Raw genomic sequence first — 12,597 nt, 5'->3', positions numbered from 1 at the left:
GCCTTTGCAAATATTACACATATAACTGCATTCTCAGAGCAGAAGCTGGCTGGGACCAAGCACAACAGCATCTGTTAAAATAGCTGACAACAAGCCACATAAGCTAGAAATATTTCTCTAAGGGAAGAGTCAGTCTGGGTGGCACCACTGAAGGAAGCAAGCTTGGGTGACTGCTTTCAGACAGTGCATAGTACATGAACTGAATCCCGCCTTGCATGTTTTTGAAGACAGAAAATGAGGAGCCAGTGGAGTACACACATTAGCTTTATGCCTTTTAAAGAATTTCATCTCATGAGGTTGGAGAAACCCATAATCCTACAATGCTTGAGTGAACTTTGTGACAGGAACCAGTCCCTGGTTGAACCACTTGACTGGTATTACACAGAAAGACCACTCCAGAGCTGAACTGTCAGGTCAGCCTTGCCTAAGAAAAGATTTTTAAGGCATTTATTTTTTGTTCTAATCCTCTAGGTTATTCCTCAGTTTAGTCTGTGGGGCAAATTTCACATATTCTGCTTTTATGGAAACAGCTTCTTTAAACACTAAATGAAAATGATGCCCTTTGGTGCTTTTAATTCACTGTCTTTGCAGTAATTTGTGCCAAAAAAAGGAGGCAGGGGAGCCTTTATAAAGCTCTATTAATTGAAATAAATGAGCCATGCTTCTGAGAACAGTGTACCATAGAGGAAGGGCTGCCTTTTGAATCCTGCTCCCACAGCTGTCCCCTGTGATTTCAGGCATGTCATAAAATCTACTGTCCACCTCATTTTCCCACCTTATTAAGATGGGGCTGAGGTTGTTCTTTACCGGACACCTCTGGGTGTTGTGAAGTCTAACTCAGTGCTTCAGAAGTACTTGGAGGAACTGGAGTTTTATTTTGGAAACCATTGGAAGTGCTAGCCTTTCCCAAAGAGTGGCATTTATGAGCATACTTTCATTAGTCCCTTAGTTTTTTCTTTTTCATTTTGAGTCTGGAAAAATGTGTTGAAAATCATTTCACTGGGGCCCCTGGGACAAATGAAGCTTCTTGCAGAGCGTGAGCCCTAAGAGATTGCAGAGCAGCGAGGTCAGCTCCCCGAACCCACCAGACAGCAATGGAAAGCCCCCCACTGGCTTTAGGCTGGACCCAAAGCCCCCCGCTGGCTTTAGACTGGACCCAAACACTTGACTTTTCCCCAACTCTTTCATTTGGATGTTCAGGCTCAGAGAAAGGCACACGGAGAAGTATGTGTCTGCTCCCTTTCTCCTCTCCTTCTCCCCAAAGACCATTTCCATCCATCCAACTTTTTTCCCAGATATGGTATCATTTGCTTCTGTGACTAATCTCTGGGCAGGAGAGAAAAATGATTTTGAAAGTTCAAGAGAAACATAAGCCAGCACATTTATGAGTGTTTTTCTCCTCTTCCCTGCCTCTGAATGACTGGAGTTTTATTATTCCTCTTGACCGCATGCTGAGATAGGTACTTTCCTTTCAAGCAGAGCCTGTTGCTGGCAGCAGGCTACAGAGGCTCCAAACCTGGTATACACTTTTCTCTTCATGTCTGAATCTTCCATTAACACCAATACTTTAGCCTTTTTTTCCCCCCTCCCTTAGTATTAATGCTTTTGGATAAAGATGGCCCAGGAAGGCTGAGGTTTCAAGGAAAGTTAAGGTAAGTATTATGAAGAGAAACCAACCAGGTCTCAGAATTTTGCTCTCTCTACATGTATCATGATCTCACTTCATGTATTTTTTTGCAGGCCTGCTCAGCCACGGGGAAAGACCCAGGTGTTGGTACGTCATCATTAAACCCGCAGCGATGGGGAACCAAGCCTTATCTCTAGCCCCAGGCTCTGCATGGAGAGCTGTCTCCATCTGCCTTCCCTCATGGACTCGGTCGTGGCAGATCAGACTCAATGCACATTGCCACAAACAGGGTCCAGAAAAAATGTTTGGCTCTTCATGAACTACTTGCATTTCCCTTGGAGGAAAAGGCAGCAGCAGGATAAAGTCTTTGTGTGGGTGGGATCCTGCTCTGAGGGCCACGCTTGGCCCGTGCACAGCCAGAGAACACAACCAGCATTGTCCATCGTACAACCACAAAACTACCACACTTATGTTTGCAGTGCACATGTTATCTGGACTAATGTGTCTTTAGGAGGATCCTTCTGGTTGAGAGATGATATCACAGACTCTGTGTCCGCTTTTGGTCTGGATCGTTGCTAAAAGAAAACCAGTTCTTGGCAAAATCCTTGCTTCCTACAGTTTGGATGAATACAGTTTGTTCAAGAAAGCTGGGTAGGTGTGAGTTTCTGTCTCTTCTCCTTTTGAGAATTATTTTTGCCAGTGCAAAACAGAAGATAGTAATGCTCTCACTAAAAATGAGGTGAATGCTCAGGCTAACTTGAGTGGGTGGAAAGGACTTCACACAGGATGAAGCTGGGGACAAACCTACCCTTGCCAAGACAAACAGCTGCGGAGATCTCTGGAAAGAAAAAGGGCCCTACTGCACTGCTGTTCAAATAATGCAGCCACATAGAGCTAGTTGGGGCTGTGTATCCGTCATGTTATAATTAAAACCAACGGCTTTCATATGAAGAAAGAAAAGGTACATCATAAGTCATGCAAGAGGACTGGAGAACTGATATTGTTAGGACAACAAACTGATATTCCTTAGGACAATAAAGAGATGGGACCTGTGCAAATCAAAGCAGAAAGCTCCCACTTTCCTTCCTACATCTGTCTTTCATTTGCTTGGCCTCTGTCTGCCTGTTGTTGATGTTTTCTCACATTATCTTGGTCCCTTTGTTCAAACTGCACTTCATTCCAAGAAGGCAGGGAGCACCAGGTGTGAATGAGGGCTGTGAGCATGAACTCACTGTCGCAGTTATTATTGTTATCATTCCTCTGAAAATCACTCGATGGAGGTTTGGCTCTGTGTAATTTGTTCTGCCGTTTTAACCGTATCCTTGTTAAATGTGGAAAAATGGAACAAAAAGTGCAGTGCCTTGGATGATGGCTTGCACCCGAAGGTGCAACCTAATCTAATGAAGTGCTGGCAGGCTCTGGAGTAAAGTGTTCGAGATGATTGCAGGATTGGGATCTGCTGCTCAAATGAATCAGGTGTTCAGGACTTAATGCAAGCCCAGGGCAGCCAGTGGAAGGCTTTTGACTGGATGTCGGCTCAAACTCTCACCAAAGCTGCACACGTAGTGTGGTTTACCAGGTGTTAAACCTATGGAGAAGGCAGAGCGGTTTGTTAGATAGACAGGCTGTTATGTAGGCGCAGGTTAACTCAAAGATGTACCTGTTGGGATTTTTGAGTCCTGCCTCATTTTTTTACAACTGCAAAAGTATGGTGGCAATGCCAGGACCCTGGCCTGGAAGTCTGTCCCATCATCCTGAAGTCCTGGCACTGGAACCTCACACAGCAGTGCTCTTGAGACATTCTTGTGCTGACACAAAGAGCATCCTTATATGTGTGAGAGAGCATGGGCTGGTGTAAGTGTAGCACATGCGGCTGTCGGGCACCTTTTTATCCCATCCTGCTGTTACTATCTGCCCTTTCAAAACCCAATACCTGAAACTCACTCACTAAATGTACAGGAAGATATTAAAAAGCTCTTCTTTGTAGTGGGAGAAACTGTGTTAAAAAAACCCCACCCAAATACAGAATTTGTAATGCTCAATAAAGTTCCAATGTTTTCTATTTTAAGACCCCAGTAAAATTAAGTTATCATATTCCCACCATCCAGCTATTTAGCAATCTAAACATTTTTTTTTTTTTTTTTTTCCATTACTATTGTTTCTATTACTGTCAGTAGACTTGTGGGTGTCTGGTTATTTTTGTCTTTGGACATCCCCTGTGATTTTTGGAGTCTTCTGACTCCACCTGTACATCCAACTGGGCCCTGATATTTTAATATATTTCTTGATGATCTCCTCTGCTCCGGTTGAGCCCCTGGAGATGCTCTGGAGCTCCTTTGTGTGGCTTTTTTAGATGGGCAGATCTTTGGGATAAGTCTGGAGCACAGACTGCCATAACGTTAAGCTAAACTCCAGCTTTCCCCCAGCTTGGTATGACATGTTCAGTCCCTCCACAAATCTGGTGCAGTAAGAACAGCTCTGCCCTGATTCAGTGGTGATTAAGCGCACAAGCAGTGATGTGTTTGCCTTCAGAAGTGCTGCCTCAAATACATTTGCCTGTAAGTCATGCTGTAGCCTCAGTTCTAAAACGATGACGGTTATGTGATCACAGTGTGCTGCAACTGCCCCTTGGCGAGCAATTTTTAAAACTGCTCAGAAGTTTAGAAGTCTCAAATATAATAATTTCTAGGAGTTTCATGAGAATAGGCAGCAGGCAATAGATAACAAGGAAGCTCTATTAGTACCTCTGCTCAGGGAGAGGTAGTAAGTTCAGTCATTAATAAATACTGGCAAATCTGCAGTGGGGTGAAGGGGAGACGTGCTAACAAACCCCAAAAGCCTTCATTAGGTTTGTTGCTCACAGCACAACATGCTTAAAAAAAAATATTAAAAAATGACACTTGCCAAAAGAGGAAGACACACAGGCATTTTATGCTTGAGTTCTCTGCTAGAAAATGACACTTCCCCCCAAAAGCAAAAGTTCTCTTGAGTATTTTTCCTCCCATTTAAATGTTCATCAGGAAGAGAGGCCCAACAACACTCTGCATTTTAATTTAAGCTCAAAATGGTTTATTATTTATTAAAATAAATGAATAAACAAACAAATATGGCAGCAGACTGCGGTTGGATATTTCTGCACTGACCTTCTCTGCAGAAGCCATCCATCCTTAGCCGGGACCAAAGATGGATGCAGGACAGTGGTGGAAACCTCCACTCAGGGATATCTGCCTGCGGTCCACAAGTCCTTGGGGATCCCCTATCAAATCCCACAGTTTGCAATAAACTGAGAAAAGGTGTTATATACATTACAAGTACAGCTAGGAGTCTGCACCCAGTGGAAAATACTGGAAGGTCACAAGCCAAAACAGCTGGAAACCACTGACCAGACTGAAACATAGAGAGCACTTAGAGGCTTCATTTAGCTAAAATACTCCTTCCAACCCGCTTAGCGTGGGGAGCACTTGTGGGTGACACTCAGAGTTTGGGAACGGGAAAGCACTGATCCAAAAAGGAGCTAGGCTGCTGGACGGCAATGCAGATACTAAGCTCTTCCACAAGAAACCCAGTCTTCTGCCCTGAACTTTTCTCATCACAGCTTCCCCTCTTTCCGGTGCAAATCGATAAACAGGAAAATCTCAAGTCAGAGTAAAAAGCTGCAATTACAGTCTAGCGGTACAGCGAGAGGTCAAGGGAAGGAGAAGCTTAAGCAAACGGCACCACTTGAGCCAGCATCTGGCTCTGCTGGCTGAAGGTTTATATTGTTTTCAGACCTGTGGCTGAACAGGACCCTTAAGAGCAAAAGGACTTGGCAGACTGGGACTGGCCGGAGCCGGGGATAGCTGGCAATGCAAGACTGGTCAGGGCAGGGAGCGTGGGGGTAGGGTTAAGACCATGGTTGGACCACATGGACTCTCCCAGCTGGCTGCCAGTTCAAAGACGGAGATGGCAAGCAGCTTTGGCTGCCCGGTTGGTATTTCAATAGATGGGCTCTTTTTCAACTATGTTTTTAGAGAGGTTCTCCTCTATGTTGCAACAGCAAGTCCTTCCTGTGCCATGGTGAGCTCAGTTCAAACCGGCTCAAGGGTTTATATGTCCCACTGCATTTCCTACGGTGGCTAGTTCTAAAACAGCTTCGCTGGTGGAGTCCTCTCAAAATAGTGTGTTAAAGAGCAAATGATTTAGCACATAATTAAGAAGCAAACAATGATGCTGCAATCAGCAAGAAGTCTGCAATGTCAGCTACAAGGCAGGATTTGGATGCAAGAAAAGAGGGATATGCCAAGAAAAATGAGTAAATCTCTGTGTTTCTGTATCTTGGTGTGGAGAGGTAGCTTCTGCTTCACCCTCAATGGAGACACGGTTCCAGGGTTATTTTATTTGCCAGCAGCAACAACAATGGTTCAAAGGAAATCAACTGTTTGCACTGGAGAAAAGTCCTTCCTGCAGCCACCAAGAGTGGACGCAGATGCTTCATCTGGGCTTTTCCACACACTCCAGCTAGTTTGTAGGGAAGGGCTGGCCCATGTCAGGACTGATTATGCGCTTCCCTGGGCAGCGCTGAGGACTAACAGCAGTGACAGCAACTAATGTCACTGGTGTAGCTCCATGGCTTGCAATGGTGTTCTAGAACTGTAAGTATCCAGGCAAATGGATTTAGTAGCGAGCGGAGTCATTAAAAAGGAAGAGCTCGCTTCTGCTTTCACTCAGACTGACAAAAGCCCACTGATTCTGCAGAAAATAACATCATCTCGCAGAGGCTGTCAGGGCATTTTCTTGCCTGTCCCTTGCTGCCCAGCAAGGGGAGGTGAATCTGCTCGTGGCACAGTGTGGGATACTGGTATTAAGCCTTTGAAATGGTAGAGGCAAGCACAGCTCCCAGGTCCTGCGTCTGCCATTTGGAGCCTTTCCGTCTGCCCAAGCCCCACTCAAACCATGCCGTGAGGTTACCCCGTGGCTTCTCTTGAGTGACACGGGTCGGAGGCTGAGGCTGCTCCAGACTCATTGCACGCCAGGGGCAGCAACTTCTCACCAATAAAAAGGTACATAGAGAGATTCTTCACATCTCTGCAGGAACGGACTTGACAAAAACACATCACTTTATGAGGAACCTTCCCCAGAGTATGATTTCCTCCGCCCCATATTGGTCTTGGGCAAAAGAGAAGCAGTGTGCATAAGCTCTACAAACTGAACGTTCCCTTTTTCCAGTGATTTCCTAGCTTTTGGTGCAAAGGAAAGAACCTAGACATACAAGATTCTTGTGCTATGGATTTATAATAACATTTTATTAATATATTATGCTACAAAAATATTTTGACAAAATAATATTAGAAAGCATCTTTTTATTACACTCTTCAAAACAGTTCAAATAAGCAGGAGGCGGAACAGGAAAAAATATTTGAAATACATTTGAATTGAAAACTGACAAATATGCAATTTAAAATTCAGTGTGAGCATGAATCTGCAGGATGGTTAATCATTCCTGCAGAAGAGAAGTATTGACTACTTATTGGAAAGACCTCTCTGCCTTTACCTAGATTAAGGTGCCTCCTGAAGAGCTAGTCACAGGAAAGGTTGCATTTGGGTTGGGACAAAACACACACACACACCCCCTATTGCATACATGCACATATACGTGCATATACACACACACACACACACACACATGCACGCACGCACTCTATGATCTCAAAATTATGCAATTATCCTTCTGTTTCAGTTAAGCTGAAACAAGCTTAAATTGAAGCTGAACTCTAGCACATTCCATGGACCATTGATCACTTCAGAGATATGACAAGCCCCTATACTTTTTGGATATAATATAGAAATATGTTACTAAGCAAAGTTTGGAATGATAACATTTATGCTGAGATAATAACTTTGGCACTTTGGTTTCTCTAACATAAATATATGCTGGGAAATTCCTCCCTAACAGTGGTATATGGTAATGACTGAGTCATATCATTTGACTAATCAATGCACTAAACATAGATTAAGTTCTCCCTCTTTCCATCTCTCTCTCTCCACAATTGTATATTGAAGAACTTAGATAAATACACAACTCTGTACCTTGGGTGTTCCTAAATTACAGTGGAGCTTGGAGGAATGGGAAGGGAAGTTCAAGAAAGCAGATTTTTGACACCTGTATAAAGCATAGTTATCATAAATCACGTTCATCATTTATTGCCAGAAGAGGTATTGCATTATTCAACAGCCCGAGGGATTGCAGAGAAACTACATCAGTCATAAAATATAAAATACCTTCTGTCCCAGTTTACTAACTGGTTCTCCAAGTGGCAGTGCATGTTAATATAGCATCCATAGTTAAACATAAGCAAGAAAAGCTTTAAAACAATGAAAGAGTGGAAGTTAGATCTGTTGCTGGTGGTACGGGATATTTATTCCACCAGGACAAGACCTTGGTAGATAATTAGCATTCATTTGTAATGTTACAGTTACATATAATGTGAATTGTATTGGTGTCAGTTGTAGACGAGTTGAAAAGATGAATCACACGAACATTCAGCTTTGGACTCATCCAAAATCATGTCCTTGATTGCTAGCCATTGCATGACTCCCGACTGTTTCTCAGAGGTAAATAGTATCACCAGTGTTCGCTATTATATATAGCAGGCATGGATATTTTTGTTAAATCTCCTGCTCTTGGAATCTTGTGATTACATGGGAATCCGAGTTTTCCTTTGGAAGAAAGAAAACAGTCGGTTCCTAGTTTTCTGAGAAAGCCACAGAGAAAACTGAAGTCCCATGAAACTGGTAGTCAGTGGTACTTCAAGAGCATGTATCAAGTCTAATGCACACTTTTTAAACTCATGGTGACTATAATCATGATCCATTGCAATGGATGTGCATAGATCTGTGCTAACCAGTATTAGTGTATTTTAATTAATAGTGGGCTGCTGTAGCTGATTCGTAAATAATCCGTTTTATCAATCACAGTGAGGGTCTTATTTTCCAGTATTGCTATGCTTACATGCCATGTACTGAAAAAAGTTACCCTAAGTCATACTTTAGGGTAAGGCAATAGAATAAAATAAACGTTTGGTTAGGGAATTGTGCTGAAGCCATTCATGTAGGGTTCCTGAGCTAGGACCTACAGGAAGCTACTTAATCTTATATTTATTGTAAGTCATGTCTTCTCCCTCTAACCAGAGAAATCTCAGATGACCGAGTGAGCTAGATGCTTTTAGGTGGCAGAAGTCAAGTGTGTGGATCCCAAAGCCAGGAGACACCTTGCTTTGACACCTGCACTGCAGTATGACAAACATGGGGCACCAGCACGAGGGAAATTCGGTGAGCTCCAGTAACATTCATTCATTTCACAGAATGACGGCCAAAATGCCAGGAAATGCAAATATGTTAAAACATACTTTGATATCCAAGCTATTTACATACTGCGATATCCAAACATACCGTGATATCCGAGCTTGTGAATACTGACTATTTGTGTCCAGTGTAGGAGTGACTCAGAAAAAAAACACCCTCATCAGTGACAAATGGAGACACTATTCTGTGCAGTATGATGACAGCTGTGAGTGTGGAGATATCTGTGTGCTCCTAATACTAAAAAAAGCTCCAGAGGCTTATGGAGAATGCCACAGGTTGGGAAACTATAGGACTGTAATTTCTAGTCTTGGTCCTGTTGGTGGTTTTCCTTACAGTCTTGGATGAGTTGTTTTTGTTTTCTGCTCTTTTTCTCTCTCCCTTATCTTTATGTGGTCTTGTCTATTTATACTGTAAGTTTTCCAACACCTGGAATTACTTCTGGGATGGTACCACAGAATCATTTCTGGATGCGATCAGATTACAACAAATAAAATTCAATGGGTTTTGGTTCATTGGCTGTTCACTTTTACTATGTAACTTATCATCACCCTCAAGATTTGGCTACCATTTTTGTAAATAAGACATTATTATTCAGTTCTGATCTCTGTCTTGAATAGAGCAAGAGAACCAATCATCTTTTAAAATGCATTAATGTTGAATTTGAAGGTCTGCTAAGCCATTATATTCAAATGAAGGCATTTCTAGGGTAATAGCTCAAATAAAACCAAAATGAAAGTTCTCAAAATATGTTTCCAATATCCAGCTCCATGCAATAAATATTATGCAAGGTGAATGGCTTCTGTCCAAAACTAACATCTCTAATCTTCTGCTAGCCAAAATACACAATATAAAAGTATGCACAGGGCGTGCTTGAAGCTCACATTTGGGGCAAAGCTCAAAGTTTTCCATTCAGCCTTATCAACTCTTGTGCTTGAAAAAAACAGGGGTAACTTATAGCACAGTCTGCTGTATCCACTTAAACTGACCACGAACCTACACAACCTTCTGTCAAAAGTAGAGCAAAGGCTGGAGGTCATGGTGTGCAGTAAATCAAAAAGAAGTTATCTGTATTGTCCCTGGCCTTTGCAAGGCAACAGGTTGGGTTGCATGATGGAAAAGCTCAGTATTTCATCATGGTTTCAAATAAAACCATGTGGCTTTTGTAGTCTATTTATTTTCTAACCTACTTGCCCGAATTAACTGGTATGGCAACAAACAAACCACGAATCCTGAACTCTCTGTCACTGCAGAGACTTGAAGATTGCATGGAATCACCTGCGGTCCTGGAGACCAGGCTGTAGGGCTGGTGGGAAACTGCCATGACTGTTTTCAGCCATTATTATTATAATCATTGTTATCATCTGATAATTTTTTCCAGTGAAAAGCACTGGTTTTTTGTAAAGAAAACTTTGCAGTATATTTTTCTGTTTTTCGAATCTTCTTTTTTAACTAAGATGTTTTCATCACATGTTTTGGATAATTTGGATTTTTGGTTTGTAGATGACCCTATTTCAACCAAAATTAATTTTCTGGTTGAAACTCTTGTATCCAAAGGGATTTTTCATCATTTTTTGTTGGGGGAAAAAAATGAACATGCCTTATTAAACATGTTTTTTTTTCCTCATAGGTGTTCATTGCATTCATGAAAAGTCGCTGCTTGGATTTGCTTGGAGGAAATTTTTCAGTGAGTGTAAGGTGTCATAACTTTTCCATCTAAGTCAACAGAGGTACCATAGTCTACAAATGGAGGAATGTTCTGTATGTCTCCATGACACAGGGGTTAATTTGGTTCCTGTGGTCTTGAACAGATTTCGGACAAGTCATAATTCAGCACGGAGCTATTGGCTCTAAGCAGCATAATAGCAAGATGAAGAGGAATTTCTAGATGTTTTCTTGCCCTCCAGGTTGTCCATCTGCATTAATACAAATGGTACAAAGAAGTTCCATAGATTAACAGGATACTACAACTTTATATCCTATAGACAGACCAAGTTCTGTTCTCATTTATGCTGGGAAAGGTTGTAGGCTTGTGTTTACATAAAATGAGGGAGAGAAGAAAGTAATTCCAGTGGGGTTATTCCAGACTTTAAAAGCAATTTTTTATTAAGAAAAAGGTGTCTTAATTTGCGTTAGCTAATGAATTAATCCCAGGGTGAAGAGGGAAATCAGTAATTTCCAAAGAAGTTAAATAGTTTAGTTAAAGACAACAGGGGAACTTAGAGGGTTATCCTGACTAATGACTTACTAAGTCATATAAAAATAACTGGTATTTTATGTTGTAGCAGCTAATGAGTTAAGAATGCACCTATTTTTCTAATGGGCATAGGCCACAGAGAGCAGGATCTGTTTTATTCAGTGTAAGCTATGCGAATGAGATAAAAAAAAAGTAAAATAAAGAAGTTCAACAGAAATGTACTTATTGGACAGCTGCTCTAAAAAGTAATGGTTAAAGAAACAAAGGCGGCATTCATTTGGTGTCAGTTCAGACATTTGCAGAGTTGTCAGTTAGAAAACAAATATAGAAAATATTAATTTATCTGTTTCACCATCACTACTGATTAATAGGGATGTTATTAACATATACAACAAGAAAAATAAGTTTACCAGTCGAATAAATACATTTTTTCTTTTTCTTTTTTTTTTCTTTATATGAACATGTATATTTTACAAAACCCCATAGCACTATGGGAAATAAAGATCCTTCTACAAAAAGAAGATGTAAGTCAGTGTTACAATAAAGCTTTAGAATTTCAAAATGTATCTGGGCAAAGAGACAAAATCAGCTAGAAGGCACTACTGAGTCACTGAGAAGGTCCAGCTTGTAACTGTTGTTGTCTTAACCTCCAATTCGTTCATAAATTATCTCTCTTCTCTATTCCAAGGGATTGAACGTAATACTGATGTGGTCAGGAAGGCTGCAGTAGATTCAGGAGAAAAGAAGCTATGGCCATGCAGAGAGGAGAAGTTATTGATGGCCATAAAAGGCTGGCTGAAGCTGAGCTTGTAGGCTGAGGCTGGGATGGGCGATCTGAACGCGGTCTCTGATCCAGCCGGTTTGAAATCCAAATGGGAGGTTTGACTGTGATGTAGCCATTGGTTATCCTGATATAGGAAGGCAACGTGGTGGTGCTAAAAGAAAACACAAGAGAAGGAAATTACACAGGAGAACCCTTATCTCCGTGAGCTGTCATTCGACATGGCAGTAACAGCAACAACAACAATCACAACTACTATTATTGTTTACACGCTTTAGACATGCAGGAAGAGCCCCAGGGGCTGATAAGCGTGATGATCTGGAACGAGGTCTGATTCAGGATGTCCCTCAGCTTCTGGCTGCTGGTAGAATATAGCCAAAGGAGGGATCGCTCTTGATACATCTAACTTATTGCACTCACTTTTAAAGCATCCATTATTGGCCAGCATCAGAGACTGTGATAGATGTATCTTTGTGCTGACCCAGGATGACCTCATTCTTAGGTTCTTAGGTGCCTTCTTGCCACCAAATGTCTCAAAATTTGTCATGTCTCAGAGACTGGATACTAAGTCCAAGAGTACAAAACACGTCCCTCCCCTGTTTCACAAGCCATAAAGAATTTCTCAGGATCCCCTTACACAACTGATAACCTTGA

At 41.7% G+C, this 12,597-nt stretch overlaps 1 protein-coding gene across 2 annotated transcripts in view; it reads right to left on the bottom strand.

Annotated features, from left to right (window-relative positions):
* Window positions 1–6,964: 6,964 nt before the first annotated feature.
* Window positions 6,965–12,597, bottom strand: part of TRABD2B (TraB domain containing 2B) — a 298,441-nt gene continuing 292,808 nt past the window's right edge. The window contains exon 7 of one of the 2 annotated variants that reach the window (XM_049808878.1): window positions 6,965–12,097. In XM_049808878.1, the coding sequence (XP_049664835.1) occupies window positions 11,875–12,097 (223 nt within the window). In that variant the 3' untranslated portion in view covers window positions 6,965–11,874. The remainder of the gene's footprint in view (window positions 12,098–12,597) is intronic. The other variant, XM_049808879.1, reaches the window with a different exon arrangement.

The sequence above is a fragment of the Accipiter gentilis genome, chromosome 8 (assembly GCF_929443795.1).
Source record: "Accipiter gentilis chromosome 8, bAccGen1.1, whole genome shotgun sequence".
Lineage (NCBI taxonomy): Eukaryota > Metazoa > Chordata > Aves > Accipitriformes > Accipitridae > Astur > Astur gentilis.
This window is presented reverse-complemented; position numbering and strand designations above follow the sequence as displayed.